This window comes from Neoarius graeffei, chromosome 7 (genome assembly GCF_027579695.1).
Source record: "Neoarius graeffei isolate fNeoGra1 chromosome 7, fNeoGra1.pri, whole genome shotgun sequence".
Taxonomy (NCBI): Eukaryota; Metazoa; Chordata; class Actinopteri; order Siluriformes; family Ariidae; genus Neoarius; species Neoarius graeffei.
Window position 1 is genome coordinate 78311984 of NC_083575.1, and position 24043 is coordinate 78336026.

At 41.2% G+C, this 24043-nt stretch overlaps 1 protein-coding gene across 3 annotated transcripts in view; it reads right to left on the bottom strand.

Annotated features, from left to right (window-relative positions):
* Window positions 1-23426, bottom strand: part of LOC132889697 (probable E3 ubiquitin-protein ligase HERC6) — a 51295-nt gene extending 27869 nt beyond the window's left edge. For all 3 annotated transcript variants that reach the window (XM_060926450.1, XM_060926449.1, XM_060926451.1), the window contains exons 1-8: window positions 23170-23426; window positions 20557-20710; window positions 18438-18520; window positions 18069-18296; window positions 14640-14731; window positions 14268-14395; window positions 9469-9617; window positions 4054-4109 (exon numbers count right to left, since the gene is read on the bottom strand). In XM_060926450.1, coding sequence (XP_060782433.1) covers window positions 4054-4109; window positions 9469-9617; window positions 14268-14395; window positions 14640-14731; window positions 18069-18296; window positions 18438-18520; window positions 20557-20710; window positions 23170-23398 — 1119 coding nt within the window. In that variant the 5' untranslated portion in view covers window positions 23399-23426. The remainder of the gene's footprint in view (window positions 1-4053; window positions 4110-9468; window positions 9618-14267; window positions 14396-14639; window positions 14732-18068; window positions 18297-18437; window positions 18521-20556; window positions 20711-23169) is intronic.
* Window positions 23427-24043: the final 617 nt, after the last annotated feature.

Here is a 24043-nt window from a genome sequence, read left to right on the forward strand (position 1 = left end):
CAATATTTGGCATGAAATTTCAAAATGTCTCACTTTCGACATTTGATATGTAGTCTATGTTCTATTGTGAATACAATATCAGTTTTTGAGATTTGTAAATTATTGCATTCCGTTTTTATTTACAGTTTGTACTTTGTCCCAACTTTTTTGGAATCGGGGTTGTAAATAAAATAAATACTTTCCTTTTCTTGTAGTTTTCTTTAATTATTGGTACTGCACCCTCTTTCAATACGGGCTTATAGCGAACGCTCCTCAACAGATCAGAGGTTTTGTACGAGTCTTCAGTAAAATGTGCAGAGCAGAGGAGAGACCACTTCATATGCGCCTAATGTGCCCGTGATCAACTCGCAAAACGTGTCCAAATCTTTGCAGTTTGAACATTCTTGGACCATGAATGCAATGTAAATCCACCTTCTGTCGTGTTGCTGGCGGGTGCAGCAACACATCTATGTGGCATGGTGATAAATTAAGAATCAAAATGGAGAATCAGAGTTGCAGTCAGCTGTAGGGATGGATTGCCATGCCGTAGCCATTTATGAACCATCTTCTCCCTTTCACTGTACAGCATTGAACACACCAATCCCTGTACTCAATGCCATGTTCTATCTCCGCCCATTCTTCTGACTCCCTGTAATGGTATTGAATACAGAGATGATACCAGATACCAAATACAGTGACATCACAACTGTGCTTTAAACCCGCGGCGGAATCAAAATTCCTTCTCTCTGGTGGTGGGTTTCCACACGTGAAAGAGACGTCATTACATCTGTGCTACAGGAGAACAAAGGACAAAGAACAAGCTATTGATACCGGACCTTTAGTCAAAGTTCAATGTATTTGATCTTCGCATAGTTGTAATAATAACTGAACCAGTTAGTTACTGCAGCCCACACAGTATTTTAAAGAGAAAAGGCGACTGGATCCCTTTTCCCTTTCGCAACGTCAACGAACTACAAACAAGATTCCTTCCAGATCATCGGACGACCGACGGGACACCGAAGATCTTCAGCTGACAAGCTGTAAAAGTAAAAGGAACAGAACTGTTTTCTCCCTGGACCTGCGCTCCGCGCTGTCTTCGGATAACAGACGGCGCGCTTTCAGTCGCCAAGCAAGAGCGATCTCAAGTAAGGCTGGCATCTGGGCAATTGTTGGTCTTAGTTGTGGCTAGTTAATGTGAAGAGTGTTGTTTATTTGAATTCATTTATGGTTTAAATGTACGCATTTTGATTCACATGAAAGTCGGTCTTAGACTGCGTGTTGTTTGATTTACTATCTGTATTTAGTTAGATCATGCATGCGTTTTCTCTCTCTCTCTCTCTCTCTCTCTCTCTCTCCTTTTAACTCCCTCCGTCGCACTACACTCCGCAACATTGGGATTTCAGGAGTAGCTACGGGTTGAGTAGAAGTTTAGCTGGACAAGTTTTAAGCTACAGATCCTTTGTCTCTCTCTCTCTCCCTCGTGTGCTCTCCTTGTTGTCCATCCCCCTTTAGGCGGAACCTAGCACAAAGGCTCGCGCACACGCACATGCACACACACGCCTACACTCACACACACACACACACACACACACACACACACACACACACACACACACACACACACTCACCTACACTCTTACACACACACACTCTCACACACACATTCTCACACAGACACACAAACATGTGATTTCCCTCTCACATTTTAATATCCTACACTGTAAACTTGCATATAGCTATTACTTCTGATCACTATTAGTACCTTAGTTATCATCACATACACTTCTGATTATTACCTGTATACATTGTATCACTATTTATATTGAATTATTCCTTGGCTGCTATTGTTGCTATATCTGATCAGTATTAGTTTGCTAATTCGTGTCAGCTATTTCAATAAATGGTATCTTTGGAATAAACTGTGTCCTGTCTATTGCTACAACATTCACTGAGTGCCAACCTCTGCCAAACAAGTATTCTAATTGCCTTCGCCCATTTGATTGTTATATGAATGTTATAGATCTAGAGTAAATGTATTACATTAGAGCTACAATACTCACTAAAACTATCGCAATATCACCACTAAGTTATTCCATTGATTTTAATAGTTTAGCTATAAACTATTAGACACTTGAATTAATGATTAATGAATTTATGAGACTGATCCCTTTTTACATGAGACTGATTTGATAAGCCTATTGCACCTACACAGCTCTGTGTTTTAGTATAGCGGAAATGGCGATGAGACCGATAGACTTCCTGCTGTGACGTTATGGACATCAAGGTCATTCACTCAGACCGTTACCTATATAAATCATTTTAATCATAAAAATTACTATATTAGATTTATTGTTAACGCTTAAAACTATTCCTGTACCATTCTTGAGGTCTCAAGGCATTTATAAACAAAAGTGAGGCCATGGCTCTGCGTATATGCTTTAAGCACTTCAAAACTATTTCAATATAAACATATTTTGGTGTGGAGCTTTCCTTTAAAGCCCACTGCACACCTTCCCGATTTGCTTATGATTTTGTTGGACCAATTAAATCGCTTGCGAATTGTAAACATGTGCAGGGGCACCTCGTAGCCAATTTCATCAGTTCTCGGTTGCTTGGTTCAGATCAAACTGGTCTTGATATTTTCGGATGCGATCTCCTCGTATGCAACACAATCGGTAGTGTGTGCGTTGTTACTACGATCTCATTGGTTACGATAATTTTAAACAGCCAACTGGAGTGCCAGGATTGATCACACATGGACTGCAGACCGGGAAGCACAACTTGTGTCACTTTGGGAAGCATCCACCTATCTTTATGACATTAGTTCACCTGATTACAGCAAACAGGAAAAGAGGAATGAGGCTATGGCTGTAATCGTGTCAGCTTTGAAAATGCCTGATAAAGTATTATAGCATTGTCAGTGGTACAGGAATGGCTTGTCTGGAATCCCGGAACAAGTTGAATTTTAAGAATGACTGAACAAATTAGAATCAATTCTTATTATTGATTTGTCTAGTTGGGATTATTATCCCTTTTTGATTCTAATATTCAAAATTTAATACTTCTCTATGTATGTATGTGTATATATATATATATATATATATATATATATATATATATACACACACACACTGTATATATATTGTACTAGCACGTCATATCTTGAACACGTGACCATCTATTCAGGCTGAACGTGTACGATGTCTCGCAAATGCGTGCGGGGAATTTTGAACCGATCAAATCGGGCCCGTATACTCGTAACTGATCGCCTGACACACGAAGCCCCGGTGAAATCGGGAAGGTGTGCACTGTGTTAGGACTGGGACTGTTTTGGCCTCTAGAGGCCACTGTTATTTCCTTTTCTGGTCATGTTTGTTTTGGGCCTCTAGAGGTCACCACTGTGTTCTGTTTTGTTTTTGTCTTATTGCCTGTTTCCTGCCCCGCCCTATCCTTAATTAGTTTGTGTATTTATACCCCTGAGTTCAGTCCTCTTGTCACGGAGTCTTTGTGCTGTTATGTTTAGCTCCAGTTACCTCTGTTCCGTGTTCCTTGCCTTTGTCTTTTTGGTTTTGCACTTTGCTTTGCTTTTTGGGCTTTGTATTTACTGTTTTTTGGATCTTCTGAGTGTTGGTATTTTTGCCTTTTCTTTTCTAGTTTTTTGGCTTTTGTATTTGACTTTGAACTTTTGGATATTTTATTTTTCCCTTCATCTTCTGAGTGTTTTTTGGATTATATTTTTTTGGGACTGTAAGTATTGTAAATAAACTTTTTGATACTTTTCTACTTCCGCCTCACGCCTCTGCACTTGAGTCATTCCCCTGGTGGCCTAGTGGGGGGTTGCTGGATTATCACACCAGCTAACCAGGTTCAAATCCCAGCAAAACCTTAACACAATGGGCTTAAGGTTTATTACGTTCTTGAATTCATGGAGTATCCATATCCCTGCCACAACAGATCAACTATGAGATTTTCTGTTTTAAATTAGTTTCAATTGCCATTCGTTTAAAGATAGATAATGTTAGATAATAAGAATGAAAAATATATAGGGTAATATATATCAGGAAGTGTCTTTACCTTGGAAGGTGGAAAGAAAAGAAAGTTGGAACCCCAGCCAGATGATATCTTCATTTCTGTTTGAATGAAAAGATATTTAATAATGAACACAGATAAAAAGGTGTCACTGTGATTCAAACATTTAGCATAAAGTTGATAAATAAGTCAGTAAATGTCTGACTAGGCCAGAGGTGGGCAAACTACGGCCCGCGGGCCACATCCGGCCCGTTGGCGTTTTTAATCCGGCCCGCAGAAGACAATCATATAAACACGATTGAGCAGATCTATAAACTATAAGCGTCAGTGTTATCACGTAGACAGGTGTTCTAGAGATCCGTCTTTCCGGTCAGTCATATTCACGCGAGATTACATTTGCAGAGTGGTGCAGCGCGTGCCATGGAAGTCATTCTGGCGCCCGTGCCACTGATGATCTCGAGAACACAGGATAAAACTTTACAATGAGTGGTCCTAAAAAAAGAAAAGTGGACAATGAGTGCAGGGTGTTCAATAAAGAATGGACAACTAAGTATTTTTTTGCTGAAGTCCGATCAAAGGCTGTATGCCTTATTTGCAAAGAAACCGTTGCAGTTTTAAAGGAATATAACATCAAACGGCACTTTTCCTCCAAGCATGCTAATTATGCTAACAACCAGTCAGCGCAAGCACAGACGAATACAGCTCAGCGGTTGCTGAGTGAATGTGACACTTTCTCTTTTTAAAACTATGTTGGAGCTGTAATAAGATGGTAGTCACATGTTTACAGACAATAATAATATAAAAAGTATAAATTATATAAAAAGTATAAATTTTGGTTGTCGTGGTTGGCTGCTGTAGTGCTGGTGTTTGTTTTTAAAGCCTAGGTCACAACCGGCCGTATGTGCTCCTACGGCTGGTCTATGTGCAAAAAATGCAAGAAACGCACGGAGGGCGCGCGTGATGTGCTGATTTTCGAGCCGTAGACTGGCCGCAGACCGGCTGCAGAGGTTCTTTGTCATGTCAAACAAACTCTACGGGCGCTTACGTTTTTTTCAGGTTGCAAGACAAACTTGCAGCCAACGCGCGTCTTTCTCCACGAACAAAAAAAATCGCACGCCCAAAAAATCGCACATCCGGTTGTGACCTAGGCTTAAGTATACCATGTGCTTTTGGGTGTCTGCTCCGCCCCTCATTTATGTCCCTGTCTATTATGAGCAGCTGACCTTGCTTCTGCTTATATCTGTTCCTGGACTTTTGCCTGTGGAGGTTATTCTGATCTATGAGTGGCCTTTTGGAATATGAAAACCTGTTTGGAACCTGTGTTTTGATTTTTTTGAGGACTGGAAATATTTCAGTGAGTGACTTTGAACCTGAAAACCAGTTTGGAGTTTTTTGCTTTCTTGAGCTGTTTTGTTTGATTTTGTGGGCTGGATGGATCCAGTGTCAAACCATTGAACTGCAAACATGTTGGCATGGTGTGGTACCCAAACTGTTGAACTGCAAACATTTTGGAATGGTGTGGTACCCAAACTGTTGATCTGCAAACATTTTGGAATGGTGTGGTACCCAAACTGTTGATCTGCAAACATTTTGGAATGGTGTGGTACCTCTCCTACTAATGGTGGTTGGTTGTACTGGCAGGCTGGAAGTGGATGGTTAAAAAAAAACCTCAGGTGTAAATCTACGAGTTCAGTGAAATGTACAAAAATGATATGTACTGATATGTAATTTAGTTCAATTTAATGATGTGCAATTTAGTTGTATGTATAAAATGATACAAATACACTGGCATCCTACTCATCCTGGCAGCTCAAAGATGTAATTTAAGAATTAAGTGTGCTACTTTTCTTACTGTCACGGGTGTGTGTGTTACTTTTCTGGATGGATCCAGTGCCAATCTATTGAACTGCAAACATTTTTCTGCTCTGCCTTTGTTGACTGAGAACTAAAATAAATGTCAATCTGATCTGCATTTGGGTCTCTGTCAGTGAAGGCCTTACAATAACACTAAAGCTTTTCCGGTTTATGTTCGATCTGTATGAATTTGGTGCTGGCCCGGCCCGCCTGGCAAATTTCAAAAGTCAATGTGGCCCCTGAGCCAAAAAGTTTGCCCACCCCTGGACTAGGCAATCTGTTGCAAAATATTTTTTACTTACTTGTCTAGCATTTACAGTTTGTCTGCTGTGATGAGTGTGTATGTAGAACTCCTGAGTGTATTTAAATTTATGTGTTGGTGCAGTTAAATGTGATTCATGGCACATGGATCACAGTCAGATCCTTTAACAGCTACTGTACTACAAACAACAATTTTCATATTTTACCTGTACAGTTAAAGGTGAAGTCAGTGATTTGTAAAATTAATTTGTTTTAAGAGAATATCTGCACAGTTGGAAAACTCTGGAGTGTACCACTATAACATCCAGATAATCGTGAAAAAGAAGGTGTTTTTACTTGCCTGTAATTCATGTTAGCTATAGTTAGCATGTTTGTGTTTTGGGGTGTGGCTTTAGAGGAGCTGCATTTTGTTGAATTTTGAGATTCAAAAAAGTTCAGTGAACATCACCCAAAATCACTGGCTTTTAAAACCTTTGGCCATACTGACGTACAACCCCAAATCAGAAGAAGTTAGGACAGTATGGAAAATACAAATAAAAAAGAAAGCAGTGATTTCTAAATTTACTTTGACTTGTGTTCCATTGCAGATAGTATGAACCCAAGATATTTCATGTTTTTTCTGGTTCATTTCATTTGCTAATATACATCCATTCCTGCATTTCAGGCCCGCAACACATTCCAAAAAAAGTTGGGATGGGAGCAATTTAGGGCTAGTAATGAGGTAAAACAATGAAATAATGATGTGATTTGAAACAGATGATGACAACAGGTGATTATGATCATGATTTGGTACAAAATCAATATCCAGGAAAGGCTTAGTCTTTGAGGAGCAAAAATGAGCTGAGGATCTCCAGTTTGTCAACCAATGCATTATAAAATGAATGAAATGTTTAAAAACAATGTTCCACAAAGAAAGATACAAAGGGTTTGGGATGTTTCACCCTCTACCTTGCATTATTTCATTAAACAATTCAAGGAATCTGGAGGAATTTCGGTCCGTAAAGGACAAGGGCGCAAGCCTAAGCTGAACACCCGTGATCTCTGATCCCTCAGACGGCACTGCATCAAGAACCACCATTCATCTATAGCTGATATAACCACATAGGCTCGGGATTACTTTGGCAAACCTGTGTCAAGCACTACAATACGGAGTTACATCCACAAATGCCAGTTAAAACTTTACTGTGCACAAAAGAAGTCTGATGTTAACTATGCCCAATAACATTGACTTCACTGAGCTTAGAGGCATCTGTGATGGACCATCACACAGTGGAAATGTTTATTGTGGTCAGATGAATCAGCATTCCAGGTCTTTTTGGGAAGAAATGGATGCCGTGTGCTCCAAACCAAAGATGAAAAGGACCATCCAGACTGTTAGCAACAAGCTCAAAAGCCAGGGATGTCTCAGTACTCTTGGCAAAGGTAACTTACACTTCTGTGATGGAGCATTCATGCAGAAAAGTACACTGAGAATTTGAAGCGACATGTGCTGCCTTCAAGATGACATCTTTCCCAGGGATATTTCAACAAGACAATGCAAAACCACATTCTACACACATTACAAAGGCATAGCTGCTGAAGAAGAGGGTATCTATCCCCTCTGTCCTCAATAGAGAATGTGTGGCGAATTTTGAAATGAAAAATATGACAATGACAATCCTGTACTGTTACGCACCTTAAGATCTGTTTGCAGGAAGAATGGGACAAAATAACACCTGAAACACTTCATCACTTGGTGTTTTCAATCCCTAAACATCTTTTAAGTGTTGTGAGAAGGAATGGTAATATTATAAAATGGTAAATGCTTTACTGTTCCAACTTTTTTGAACTGTGTTACAAGAATTAGTGTTTATTTAAAAACAATTCCTGAGGCTAAACATTAAATAATGTGCTACTGTATTGTTTTGAGTGCAATATGGGTCAAAGATTATTTACAAGTCATTGTTTTCAGTTTTAATTACAATTTCAACATACCGTCCCAAACCTCTTTATTTGCAGAGATGTAATGTATTACAATGAAGAGTTTTAATTATTTTACAACATTACACTTTACAAACATCTAGAATTGAGAATTGGGATGCAAATAAAATTATGTTAAAATGTGCATTTTATATATACATACATACATACATACATACATACATACATACATACATACATACATACATATACGCACACACACACACAAATTCCCCACTCGCCCCTCCTTTGTGTGGTCTTTTTTCCATCAAGCTCGGGTCTTCGACCAGAGGCCTGGGAATTTGAGGGTCCTGTGCAGTATCCTAGCTATTCCTATGACTGCGCTTTTCTAGACAAAGATCTTGGCTGTTGTTCCTGGTATCTGTTGGAGCCACTCTCCCAGTTTGGGGGTCACTGCACCTAGGGCTCCTATCACCAGAGAGACCACTGGTGTCTTCATCTTCCACATCTTTTCTAGCTCTTCTTTCAGCCCTTGATACTTCTCAAGCTTCTCAAGTTCCTTTTTCCTGATGTTATTGTCACTTGGTATTGCCACATCTATCACCACAGTCTTGTTCTCCCGTTTGTCCACCACTACCATGTCCAGTTGGTTAGCTATTACTAGTTTGTTCGTCTTTATCTGGAAGTCCCACAGGATTTTAGGTTGGTCATTCCAGTCCATATTCGGCACAAAGACCTTGGGACTTCCAGTCCATACTCGGCCCAGATGTTTCTGTACACTATGCCACCCACTTGGTTTTGGCGTTCCATGTATGCTCTTCCTGCTAGCATCTTACACCCTGCTGTTATGTGCTGGATTGTCTCAGGGGCATCTTTGCACAGTCTGCACCTGGGGTCTTGCCTTGTGTGGTAAACCCTGGCCTCTATCGATCTTGTGCTTGGGGCCTGTTCCTGTGCAGCTATGATTAGTGACTCTAAGCCATCTTCCAGTCCAGCTTTATCCAGCCACTGGTAAGATTTTTCAATATCAGCCACTTCTTATATCTGCCAGTGGTACTGCCTGTGCAGTGGTTTGTCTTTCCATGATGGTTCCTCTTGCACTTCCTTCTTGGGTTTCTGCTGCCTGAGGTATTCACTAAGCACTTCATCATTCGGGGCCATCTCCCTGATGTACTCATGGAGCTTTGTTGTTTCATCTTGGATAGTGGCTCTGACACTCACTAGTCCTCAGCCTCTTTCATTCCTCTTAGCGTACAGCCATATGAGTCAACTAGCAATATACTACTTTCTGGTAATAATATTAAAACAATTTTCCCATAAATTAGCTCTGTAGCATATATGCATATGCTGTATTAATCTTTATTTCTAAAGCACTCTGGGTAAAACTGTCAGGCAAATGAATAAGTGTACTAGAGGCTTGTGTACCTGTGTGTAGCCCTGCTCCTGAGCTGCTCCAATCTCCTTCTAGTCTTACTGGCTGCAGGCTGTTCTCAGTGCCACCACTCGCCTTACCTTGGACATCACGGCCAAATATGAAGAGGATACCAGATGGCATCAGAACCAGAGTGTGGTGGCTGTTGTGGTGTAGATTAACAGTCATAACTTAGTCAAGTTTATCATCTGATATTGAATACTGAAACAAGAACATGCATATTATTAAATTCTCAATGCCATATGAAGAAGAAGCGAAACAAAGCAACATCATTGGTAATAACTACTTCGCTACTCATAAGTCGTGAGATGAAAAATCCTAATTTAAAGATCCGTATTTCTTTATTTTCATCCTTATTTAAAGATTAGAAGGCGTTGATTCATCTTCTATAGCCACAGCTCTGACAGTAGTTCCAGCTGTAATTTAAATCACAGGTTTATATTTATGCACTCCTTTGAATATGTTATTGCTTCTGTAGTAACAACTTACACAGAGACCTGTATGGCAGATGCTCCACATACGAGTATATGGAAAAGAAAAATGTGTGTAATCATAATATATTGTGAAGTTTTCTGTAAGGAGATCTGTAATATTTATAGAAGTCTCCAGTATCAATGCTTTGTAACAGTCATAGGTAAAGGTGTACCTTTGAGACCAAGGTCTCTGCAGTTCCTCTGTAACATGACAGGCTGCAGACATTCCACGAAATTAAATGTAACTATAAATGGATAAAAAGTAAAATCCCAAATTTTTTAACAAATCAAATTTGTCAGCGGGTGGCATGGTGGTGTAGTGGTTAGCACTGTCGCCTCACAGCAAGAAGGTCCGGGTTCGAGCCCCATGGCCGGCGAGGGCCTTTCTGTGTGGAGTTTGCATGTTCTCCCCGTGTCCGCGTGGGTTTCCTCCGGGTGCTCCGGTTTCCCCCACAGTCCAAAGACATGCAGGTTAGGTTAACTGGTGACTCTAAATTGACCGTAGGTGTGAATGTGAGTGTGAATGGTTGTGTGTCTCTGTGTCAGCCCTGTGATGACCTGGCGACTTGTCCAGGGTGTACCCCGCCTTTCGCCCATAGTCAGCTGGGATAGGCTCCAGCTTGCCTGCGACCCTGTAGAACAGGATAAAGCAGCTAGAGATAATGAGATGAGATGAGAAATTTGTCAGCCTGCTATGATATAAGAGGAATAAAACACGTCAGGACGTTTTGTAGGAAAATTACTACTTCATATTGGGCAGCATCACAGCACCCTGTTGTTGATTATTTTCCTATAACAGCACACCTTGTCATGTTTTATACCTTAATATAAATGTTAATATCAACAAAAAAAATGCAAGCTGATTTACTACCAGAGGCTACAGAGGATTTCATTCATTCCATCAACAAAATAACGTATATTTTGGATGTTTATCTTAATGTATGCGCAATTTAGTGTTTCTGTTTAAAGCTGCAAAAGGTACAGGGTGGGGTCAAGTAAAACATATTCATTTTGCACCCACAATATGATTTACTACAGCCAGAATTAACTTTGGGAATGCTCATTGTGTATACACATTAAAGAAGGGCAGGTCGGTATTAAATATGCATAAGCCTCTTTCTTTCACTTGATGACAAAAAAAAATCACTTTCTGATTGTTTCTTTACAAAAACAATGTTTTGGGATCCCAAATTACCAAGAAATTTTGATTTAACACTACAGTTGGTTACATATTCATCAGCGGTCACACCTCCGAACAGCATTTAAACAGAGCCTCTAAAAATGGTTTTCTTTATATATACCTCATGAAAAGAAAAACACTCTCACGTCCCTACTCCTGTTTTTGCTTTCATAGATTATATACAATTACGCTAATATAAGTTTCAGATTCACTCTTCTAGGAATCTCTGTGACACTGCAGAACAATTATCACATGCAGATGCATTATTTGCATAGTTTCCTTCCTCATATTTGCACGTGATGTCATTTGTAAATCATATACTACACACCCACTAACTATGCATATAATTTGCACAAGCAAGCTGTTCTCTCTGTTGTAAAAATGAAAGAGAACCTGTTCCGTGCATATCTTATCAGGGCTTTGAACCAGAATTTTTTTCCTATTGGTTCGTTCCGAACAGAAACGGAATTTTAACGTTTCCGGTTTTGGGTTCCACCATTAAATAGACGTTCCCGAACCGGTTAGAACAAAAAAAATTTCGTTCCCGGACCGGTTAATTACGTTCCCTGTCAGCTGTTTAACAAATGGCTATAAAATTATGTCTCTGTCTCATCCAGCTTAAGCCAAATGTAGGCTAATTCTATTACAACCTTCATTAAATAAGACAAGAAATAATTCAAAACAATTATTATTTCAAATGTTGGCGATTTGGATTCTCAGTATGTCTTCCCATCTACACAAACAGAAAAAGTGCCAAAAATGAAAGAGAATTCGTTTAGTGTGTTACCAAAGGCTAGTCAGGCCCTATAGACCCTTTTCAGTCACGTGACCTTCGTAAACGCGACCACCATTTTGGACATGTAGCAGACTTCGGCTCGAATTGGTTTGAATGCGAGGAAGGCGACAAACGGAGAACATACAAGAAAAAGGAGCGAGATGCAGAAAACACCTTCGCTATCCAGCGACCTAGGGCATTTACAGGGCGAGCAGAGGGAGAAATAACAACAGTAACGACACATTAGCAACGCCGTACAGAAATAACGGTTTATGGCACAGACCCTTTCGGTTCTCGCTCATCTAGCTGCTACAATGACCGCTTAGACTGCAACAATAATACCTAACACACATTTAAGTATCCGTCGTAAAGACGTGAAACTCGTCGAGTGACGAGTGTGTTCATTGATAAGCTAACACAATCTAAAAGTAGACATACCATCACACTGCCCTGGCGCTGTGTACAGTTTACCTTCTACGGTTTGTGCACTCACTATTTCTCCAACCGTTGTTAGAGATTACAGGGAACGGCCTGGATTTAAGAGACAAATACATGTTCCTCTTGTTTTGAACACTTAGCCCATGTTTACATTAGACCGTATCAGCAGATCATCAGATTAACGTTTTTAAAAGCGATTAGTGTGCACACAGCAACACCAATACAAGGATACGCTCGGCTCCGCAGGCATCCTGCGCTCCAAATCACTCCGCCCTGAACAGCGAGTGCCCTCTGGAGGGTGCGCACTCCGGCCCTGTGCAGCTCACACAGCGCGTGAGTGAAGTGCACGAGCCACGATTCGGGACTGAGCCGCTGTGTGTGTGATCCCAGCGCAGATCACTTACCACTCGCAAGTGGAAGGATGGCAAGCCTAAAGACAATCGTTTTTTTTTTTTTTGTTACATAGTCAAGAGAGGTGTCGGATCACTGGATCCAATGTAAATAGCTGCCGGAGCCAACGCCCGAGGTTCCGGAGCGCGCTCCGGCTTGCTCCCCCTCAAATTAAGCGCTGTTTGTAGGACACTGCCTCTGATCTGTCCTACAGTCTACCAACAGCAAAGGAACACAACGCTAGCTAATGTCGTTAGCTAATAGCTACTACAGAAGAACAAAGAGGTTACAATGGGTTATTTTAGCCTATTTGGTTACACACTCGCTGCCACAGAATGTTAACAGCAATGTAATGCCTTTTCTGGCTAATTTTATTCATCTTACCTCCAACAAAGTGGTCACTACACAAGCGCTGGTATGCCAAGGGCTGCCAATCTGTTAATGGCCGCTATCCATCTTCTCCGTCGGGATCCGATAAAATGATAACCCTTGCCTTGTTTGTTGATGGTTACTACATCCAGGTGCACAACAATATAGTGGCATGATGGAAGTCTTGCTGAAAATAAACACTTTCTTTGCTGCCGTTCCTCAATGCTGGCTGTGCTAAACTACTGGTAGTACATGTCCAAAATGGCGGCCGCGTTTGTCGTGACGTCACGTGAAAAGGGTCCATAGAGGGCTACCGCATGACGTCACCGCGCGGCGAGATTTTGTTAGGCGCCATATTGGAAGACCAAGTACACATCTATGCAAGTACATACATACATAAAACAAACTACACCTGAAATGTAGCCAGGGCCGGTTCTGCCCTAATCTGGACCCGGGTGCAACATCGCGCAACACCCCCCCCCCCCCCCCCCCCCCCAAAAAAAACAAAACAAAACACCAGTCTCAATCAGGACAACCATCACATAACTATAAACATTTTATATCAACTATTTTAACTAAATGGGCTATAATAAATAAGCCTGCAGGCAGCCATGGCGGGCTGCCTCAGAAAAGTAACCATTCAATGACAACTGAAAGCCTGCAGCCACGGCGGGCTGCCTTAAAAAAGTAACCATTTGTCCTACCTTAAAACTCGTTTTGCATTTTCTGCCTCCTTTTTTGTATTTTCAACCCTCTGTTTATTTTCTTTCCTTTTCTGAAAACCCGATTTGTGTCCAGACATTTTGTTCTGCTACCAACAAACTAACTCGTCAGGTCTCGTCTCTCGAGCCCGCAATGATTCCCGTGGGAAGGGCAACAATTGATACATTTTTACAAACAGCCAATAGGGAGGTTGCAACGTTCAGGCTCTTCTTTGCTCAGACACTCATGGCTTTTTTATTTGTAGGCTACGGAAACTTTGAGGAACGAAATAAAAACCGGTATTAACCGGTTACCATTATTTTTAATAAGCGTTTCTGTTCCGGAACATAAAAAATAATAAAGTTTCTGGTTTCGTTTCTGTTCCATGTGAAATAGAAAAAGTTCCCGGTTTTCGTTTTCGTTCCTTGAACCGGTTCAAAGCCCTGTATCTTATTGCTTCATCACCTGCCACAGGTTACTTGTTTAGCAGGTCCATCAATGCCTTCAACTTTCCGGGGTAGAAGCTCATTATTGGTAGAGTTGTGTCCAAGTTGACCATGAGTTCCCTCTCCGAATGTGTATACCTCTCCAGCCTGAAAATAATAGCAAACTTTCAGAAATTACATGATGAGGCAGATGGACTGGAATCTGTATGAATGCTATCAACAGAAAATGTAGAATATTTGTGTGGAACTTGTGTAAATGTTCCGTAGCACACATGTCGGACAAATTAAAAGAAACTAAAAGAATGAATTCCCATTAACCAATGTGGACAAATATGAATTGACTCCACTATTTGTCTACGTCCTTGTGTCATTCGTACATAAGGTACATCACCTTAGTGAGGACAGCAGTGTGAGCTGCTCCACAGCTGATGGAAGAAACCCCTAACTTCTTCAAAGCTGGAACTGCACGTACTGCAAATCGGCCTGCAAGATACAATATTTTATTAGCCTTCCTTATTATAGAAAGACCAACATGCCAATTTGGGGATTGGTATCTCATCAGGTGGGGCGGCACGGTGGTGTAGTTGCTAGCACTGTCACCTCACAGCAAGAAGGTTCTCAGTTCGAGCCCAGTGGCCTTTCTGTGTGGAGTTTGCATGTTCTCCCCGTGACTTTATGGGTTTCATCTGAGTGCTCCAGTTTCCCCCACAGTCCAAAGACATGCGGTTAGGTTAACTGGCTACTCTAAATTGTCCATAGGTGTGAATGGTTGGGAGAAGAAAGCCTCCATAATAATCCAGTAGAAAGCAACAGGAAACCACTACTGTCATCCTTCCCTATAAACTTTGATGGCTGAAGCCATCAGGCAGAATACTAAAGAAGAGAGATCTCATTAGGTAGGGCGGTACATTGATGTAGTAGTTAGCACTGTCGCCTCACAGCAAGAAGGTTCTGGGTTCGAGCCCAATAACTGATGGGGGCCTTTCTGTGTGGAGTTTGCATGTTCTCCCCATGTCTGCGTGGGTTTCCTCCGGGTGCTCCGGTTTCCCCCACAGTCCAAAGACATGCAGGTTAGACTAACTGGTGGCTCGAAATTGACCATAGGTGTGAATGTGAGTGTGAATGGTTGCTTGTCTCTATGTGTTGGCCCTGCAATGACCTGGCGACTTGTCCAGGGCATCGCCCATAGTCAGCTGGGATAGGCTGCAGCTTGCCTGCGACCCTGCACAGGATAAGCAGTTATGGATGATGGATGGATCTCATTAGGTAAGTACTGTGTTAGTGGCGAGATTGTGCTTTTAAATCCCAGGACATGCAAAGAGTCCCTGTTGGACCTTTGAAGAAGGCCCTTAATGCTTAACTGTTGTGATTGGTTTCTGCCCCACCTGTAAGTCACTTCGGCTAAAAATAGGGACGCACCAAGTATCAGTATCAGGCCACTTTTGATATGAAACACTGGACTGATATCACATGAAATTTGATAGTTTCTAAGCTGAAATTATCTTAAAGCATTGGCAACAAGAAGCTTGCAGAAAGTCAGCTCGTTTCTGAATAGGTCATCCATATCAGTATCAGAGATCTGATCAAGAAAGTCTTCAGGACAGACGGCCTTGCAGTTTTTGTGCAACATTCTGCAACAACTGAGACCAATGACTGGTGGCTTGGGAACAACTCTTTGTAGCTGTTATAATGTAAGCAATAACAAGAACGTACTTGTCTTACTGATGTTGCACAACATTAAATGTAACTCTAAACAGTTTAAAAAATATAACATTGTTCTGTACTAAATAAATTGGAATTTGTTGTGGCATAAGAGGAATAAAACATGTTGGGAGTTGTTGTTATTGGAAATGACCAGTAACAGTATTTCAAATTGGTCGTATCACACCTTACCGTTGTTTATTTTATAAATGCATGCCGCAAAGTGTTTTATTCTTATTTATGGTACCCAACTGGTTGGCATTATGCCATCTTTATTTCCCATTGATTTACAGTGGTGCTTGAAAGTTTGTGAACCCTTTAGAATTTTCTATATTTCTGCATAAATATGACCTAAAACATTATCAGATTTTCACACAAGTCCTAAAAGTAGATAAATAGAACCCAGTTAAACAAATGAGACAAAAATATTATACTTGGTAATTTATTTATTGAGGAAAATGATCTAATATTACATATCTGTGAGTGGCAAAAGTATGTGAACCTCTAGAATTAGCAGTTAATTTGAAGGTGAAATTAGAGTCAGGTGTTTTCAATCAATGGGATGACAATCAGGTGTGAGTGGGCACCCTGTTTTATTTAAAGAACAGGGATCTATCAAAGTCTGATCTTCACAACATGTTTGTGGAAGTGTATCATGGCACGAACAAAGGAGATTTCTGAGGACCTCAGAAAAAGCGTTGTTGATGCTCATCAGGCTGGAAAAGGTTACAAAACCATCTCTAAAGAGTTTGGACTCCACCAATCCACAGTCAGACAGATTGTGTACAAATGGAGGAAATTCAAGACCATTGTTACCCTCCCGAGGAGTGGTCAATCAACAAAGATCGCTCCAAGAGCAAGGCGTGTAATAGTCGGCAAGGTTACAAATGACCCCAGGGTAACTTCTAAGCAACTGAAGGCCTCTCTCACATTGGCTAATGTTAATGTTCATGAGTCCACCATCAGGAGAACACTGAACAACAATGGTGTGCATGGCAGGGTTGCAAGGAGAAAGCCACTGCTCTCCAAAAAGAACATTGCTGCTCATCTGCAGTTTGCTAAAGATCACGTGGACAAGCCAGAAGGCTATTGAAAAAATGTGTTGTGGATGGATGAGACCAAAATAGAACTTTTTGGTTTAAATGAGAAGTGTTATGTTTGGAGAAAGCAAAGCACTGCATTCCAGCATAAGAACCTTATCCCATCTGTGAAACATGGTGGTGGTAGTATCATGGTTTGGGCCTGTTTTGCTGCATCTGGGCCAGGATGGCTTGCCATCATTGATGGAACAATGAATTCTGAATTATACCAGTGAATTCTAAAGAAAAATGTCAAGACATCGGTCCATGAACTGAATCTCAAGAGAAGGTGGGTCATGCAGCAAGACAACGACCCTAAGCACACAAGTCATTCTACCAAAGAATGGTTAAAGAAGAATAAAGTTAATGTTTTGGAATGGCCAAGTCAAAGTCCTGACCTTAATCCAATCGAAATGTTGTGGAAGGACCTGAACCGAGCAGTTCATGTGAGGAAGCCCATTAACATCCCAGAGTTGAAGCTGTTCTGTACGGAGGAATGGGCTAAAATTCCTCCAAGCCGGTGTGCAGGACTGATCAACAGCTACCAGAAACGTTTAGTTGCAGTTATTGCTGCACAAGGGGGTCACACCAGATACTGAAAGCAAATGTTCAGATACTCTTGCCACTCACAGATATGTAATATTGGATCATTTTCCTCAATAAATAAATGACCAAGTATAATATTTTTGTCTCATTTGTTTAACTGGGATCTCTTTATCTACTTTTAGGACTTGTGTGAAAATCTGATGATGTTTTAAGTCATATTTATGCAGAAATATAGAAAATTCTAAAGGGTTCACAAACTTTCAAGCACCACTGTACAGGGTGTCCCATACATCCATCATCATCTATATTTTTACAGACCATGATACATCTGAACAATAAAGAAAGAATCCAAATATTTCTACTCCAAGGAGTATGTGTATGGAGAATTTTTTTTTTGTTAGACTGTATTTTTAACCAACCACATGCACAGTGAATACTGGAACTTTTTAAAATAGTGCTCAATATCTTACATAAGGCAAAATGTAAAACAGTACCTTTTATATCTGTCCTGTTAAGACCCAGCTGTCCAACACTGTTCGCTCCACAGCAGAACACCTGAGCTGGGAGAGCCAGTGCCAGTGTGTGAGCTCCACCAGCAGAGATCTGAATGACTGGAACTCCGACAAGAGATCGTACCAGAGCAGGGTTCGGCTGCAGGTCCACTGTTTTCCCCAGTCCCAGCTGCCCATATTTATTCTGACCCCATGATAAGACTTCACCTCCTTCAAGATGGAGAGGCATGTTTTACAAAGGTTTCAGTACTATTATAATTGGCCATGTCAATGTTCAGCATTCATTTATTTAGTCTAGTTCATGTTTTGAGAAAGGTTACTGGCTTTGAAAAACTTACTCCACACACTCACCCTTGGTTAGAGCCAAAGAATGGAAATCTCCACAAGCCACCTGCACCACTGGGATCTGGAAAGGTAATTGTATCTGAAGTGGCCTGGAAAAGTAGAATGATGTTTGAGTTTGAGAAATTGTTGTGTTATTAATAAATTCATAGATGCTTTTATCCTTTGTGATAGTGGCCCAAAGAAACCGCTGCCAAAGCAACACACCACTCCTCAGACAACTGTACCCATGGTGCTTCAGTACCATTGTTTTGGACAGCCAGAAGCAACGTAGCCATGGGGTGGAGCCCGCTGATCACACACAGCTGGAGTGGCATAATCAGTGCCTTAATTCACCCTCATCAAACAGTCAGGGGAGTATAAAAAGGCACCAAAAGTCACGCAGGTTAGTCAGCGTTTCTGCATGCATGAATGCTCACACACTTTCTCACTCTTTGACCCTACGCCAGCAATTGATGTTGCATGCAAAGTCTCTGGAATGCTGAAAGGCTCTGGTGCAACTAGCCCCTTCCTGTGCAAGTGCCACACCTTGAACAACCAAATACAGACCCTGGGCACACAAGCTGACTGGGATGTGAGGGTACTCAGGATATAAATTAATTCAATTCAATCCAATTTTACTTGCATAGCACTTATAACACTTATTAGAGCACTCTCTGAAGCTAACCAGGTCTAGACAGTGGCAAGAAAACAGTCCCAGAGATGGGACCCCCTCCCCTCAGAGATTGGAACCTATCTTCCTCAGGGTGACATCAGATATTATAAATCATTACAGTACACAGGATGAAATGTGTTAATATGAAGGATGCTGGATATGACTACACAGGGGTCTTGAGATGAGTATAAGACAGGTCATGATCATGGCAGGACAGTACTAATCTTTCAGGATCATTTCAGGGAGTCTGGAGATTTGAAATGCCAAACTTTTTTTTTTTCTCAAGGCCCTTAACTGTTACATTTCCCCCCTTTTTAGCTGCAATAAATAGAAATTATAAAATGGGTTGTCTTATACCAAGGGTGGCCAAAATGAGGCCAGATTAGACCTCATCAAAATATTCAAGGGCTGGTCACCAAAATATTATTTTAACGCTCCAGTATACTGAATTTAATTTTAGTTTAAATAGCTGGATAGAATAACTGCAGCAGGGTATAATGTGTAGATGTGACATGCAAGATGATATTCATAAATTAGTGCTTCTTTTTGGAACATTATCCATCCATTATCGATAACCGCTTATCCTGTGCTGGGTCGCGGGCAAGCTGAAGCCTATCCCAGATGACTATGGGCAAGAGGCGGGGTACACCCTGGACAAGTCACCAAATCATCGCAGGGCTGACACATAGAGACACACAACCATTCACACCCACATTCACACCTACGGTCAATTTAGAGCCACCAATTAACCTAACCTGCATGTCTTTGGACTGTGAGGGAAACCAGAGCACCCAGAGGAAACCCACGCAGACATGGGGAGAACATGCAAACTCCACACAGAAAGGCCCCCATCGGCCACTAGAATCAAACCCAGAACCTTCTTGGTGTGAGGTGACAGTGCTAACCACTACACCACTGTGCCGCCCCTTTTGGAACATTAGCAATAACCATTTAAGTTAAGGACTCTTTTAAAATTTCCTGAAAGGTTTTCAAAGCTTAGTGGCTGTATATATCGCTATTTATTATCTCTAGTAATAGTCTGTGTTGGTTTTGCTCTGATAAAAATTTGTTTCTGCACGAATAGCTTCCAGCTGCGTCAGTTTCTCTGCCCTTTCATCCTCTAAATATTTTTGTATTGCCAATAATTTGTTTTATAATGTCTCATGATATTAAATTCCTGAACTACTATAACAGTCTCTTGACATATGAGACACACACATTTGCTGTGGCTCTAGACGAAGTACTCTTATTTCCAGCTCTTTGAGAAGGGGGTTATCAACTGTTAACTTTGCACTTTTTGTCTGTAGCCACAATTAAATATCATTCAGTAAATTAATTAAAAGTTGTAGTCTGAGATTTAAAAAGGCTCTTGGAATATAGCTGTGTTAACACAATCTGGTGCCACTAACAAGTTAGAGGAAAAATTGCATCATGTTGGCCGATGGTCTTTGCACACCCTTGTCTTATACTTACACTGGTTTGGGACATTTTGCCACCGGGCTGCTGTGGCCCAGCTGACCTTCTCCACCCGCTCCCCAGGAAAAAACTTGACCTGAATCGCACAGAGCCAAACTGTGGTCCTGTCCACATGCTATTGCAGCTACACCTCCCAAGCGTTCAATCTTCACTGCAGAAAAGGGGGGGGGGGGGGGGGGGTGTACCAAGCATGAGAGACATTTACAGAGAGAGAGAGAGAGAGAGAGAGAGAGAGAGAGAGAGATAAAAACACAGAGGGAAACCAAGAGTGAGAGACATTTACAGAGAGAGAGAGAGAGAGAGAGAGAGACCTCCATAACTTCTGAAGCAAGGGCTCTAAAAAAAAAAGCTGTAGTGAGATTTTGTGTACACTGGGAAAAAAAAAATCATGGGTCAATAGAGTCCTGCCCCAGTGCCAAGCCATTGTACCCCTAACGGTACAATAATGTACTTTATTTTCTGAGAGTGTATTTTATACTAGTTCTTATCTAGTGTTTATACTGTTTATTTATACTGTTTATATTGTTTGTCTGAGTGTTTAGTCTATGTCTAGTTCTTATCTAGAGTGTTTATACTGTTTATATTGTTTGTTTTTTCAATTATTCTATTTTTATTTTTATTTATTGCATTGCCTGTTTGCACCGTGGGTCAGAGAGGACTGAAATTTCATCTGTGCTGTATGTCGAGCATGTATAGCATATTTGACAATAAAGTTGACTTGACTTGACTTATTCAGTGGAAATTCTGTCCTTAAATACAGAGTTAGTCAAAATTATGTTAACACTAATGGATTATTTTTCTCCTGCAGATAGACGTACTCCATGGGTGACATTTCCCCGCGAAATGTGTGTCCGGGCTCACTGTTACTGTTGGTAACAGTGGTACTGTTGCTCACTGATTTTTGTGTGTTGAACACGATGGCAAACAGGTTGAAACCGGCCTGTAAATCATCTTGCACATATGATGTATGTTTTGTGAATAAATGGTTTCTACCATTTAAGTATTAACATAATTTTGACTAATCCTATATATTGATCCATGAGTGATTTTTTTCAGTGTATTAAAATAGTGAAGCATAATTGTAAAATGAATTGAATCAAACAACACACTTTGACCTTAAGAACCTCTGCAGTGCCATGAAGAGTACTTTAAATAGCTTGAACAATTATATCTTTGTGGAATAAAAATCCACCTGTGAATTGATGCATGCCAGATGTTCCTGAAAACACCTGCCTCTAATTTTACCTCCAAATTATGACTGATATAATCCATCCATCCATTATCTGTAACCGCTTATCCTGTGCAGGGTCGCGGGCAAGCTGGAGCCTATCCTAGCTGACTATGGGTGAGAGGCGGGGTACACCCTGGACAAGTCATCGCAGGGCTGACACATAGAGACAAACAACCATTCACACACCTTCACATTCACACCTACGGTCAATTTAGAGCCACCAATTAACCTAACCTGCATGTCTTTGGACTGTGGGGGAAAACGGAGCACCTGGAGGAAACCCACACAGACACAGGAAGAACATGCAAACTCCACACAGAAAGGCCCCTGTCGGACATTGGGCTCAAACCCAGAACTTTCTTGCCATGAGGTGACAGTGCTAACCACTACACCACCGTGCCACCCTCAACAAATAAATGACTAAGTATAATATCTCATCTCATCTCATTATCTCTAGCCGCTTTATCCTGTTCTACAGGGTCACAGGCAAGCTGGAGCCTATCCCAGCTGACTACGGGCGAAAGGCGGGGTACACCCTGGACAAGTCGCCAGGTCATCACAGGGCTGACACATAGACACAGACAACCATTCACACTCACATTCACACCTATGGTCAATTTAGAGTCACCTGTTAACCTAACCTGCATGTCTTTGGACTGTGGGGGAAACCGGAGCACCCGGAGGAAACCCACGCGGACACAGGGAGAACATGCAAACTCCGCACAGAAAGGCTCTCGTCGGCCACGGGGCTCGAACCCGGACCTTCTTGCTGTGAGGCGACAGCGCTAACCACTACACCACCGCGCCGCCCTAAGCATAATATTTTTTGTCTCATTTGTTTAACTGGGTTCTCTTTATCTACTTTCAGGACATGTGTGAAAATCTGATGATGTTTTAGGTCATATTTATACAGAATTACAGAACATTCGAAAGTCTTCTCAAACTCAAGTTTTCAAGCACCACTATACTGTATATTATCTTATCATGTGCATTATTTAAATATAATTAAACACATGGCCAAGTAAATAAGCAGCATAAGAATTGAATGCATCGTATAAATACATAAAAAGCTAATGTATACACAGATGCCTGTACAGTCTTTTATCTCTCAGTGTATTGGGTTGTGTAGATGGATGTGTGCCAGGTATCTCACAGAGCAGAACCGCAGAAACGAAAACGAAACTCAGATACTTTGGCAAAATAGAAAGTGTTTCTTTAAGCACTACGTAACACTTTGACAGTATGAAACTTTAACTCTCTCTCTCTCTCTCTCTCTGTGTGTATGGACACACATACATATATATATATATATATATATATATATATATATATATATATATATATATATATATATATATATATATTCTGTGTGTGTATACCTGGCAGTTTGGTGTCTCTGCTCTTGGAGCGTCCCAGCTGTCCTTTAGAGTTTCTGCCACAGGACAACACCTGTCCGCTTCCTGTCAGGAATAAAGTGTGCTGTTCTCCACAAGATATCTGAACGAGTTGTTCATTAAAGTTGACTGAAGTCGGTGTGGTGATGCCTGTCCCTCCAGTGCCGGGGAAAGCGAGCTGTCCTCTGGATGAATCGCCCCAGCAGAAGAACATGGTGATGCTGTAGAGACGCGCGTGTGTGTGTGTGTGTGTGCATGAAGCTCTCTCTCATCACCAGTCTGATCTCATTCAGTTTTAATGCTATCGGATTCCTGCAGGGGGCGCTGTGGAGACATGTCACTGTCATGGAGCGAAAATGGGACTACAAGTAATATTAACAGTACTTAAACAACTACTACTAATAATAATAACTATTTTGTATTAGTGTTAGCATTACTGTTTGAGGCAGTGTACACCCTGGACAAGTCGCCAGGTCATCACAGGGCTGACACAGAAAGACAAACAATTAACCATTCACACTCACATTCACACCTACAGTCAATTTAGAGTCACCAGTTAACCTAACCTGCATGTCTTTGGACTGTGGGGGAAACCAGAGCACCCGGAGGAAACCCACGCAGACACGGGGAGAACATGCAAACTCCGCACAGAAAGGCCCCTGTCGGCCACCGGGCTCAAACCCAGGACCTTCTTGCTGTGAGGCGACAGTGCTAACCAATACACCACCGTGCCACCATGCTTAAGTGTACATGTGATAAATAAAGTTTTTCTGATAAATGAAAGTAAATCTCATCTCATTATCTCTAGCCGCTTTATCCTGTTCTACAGGGTCACAGGCAAGCTGGAGCCTATCCCAGC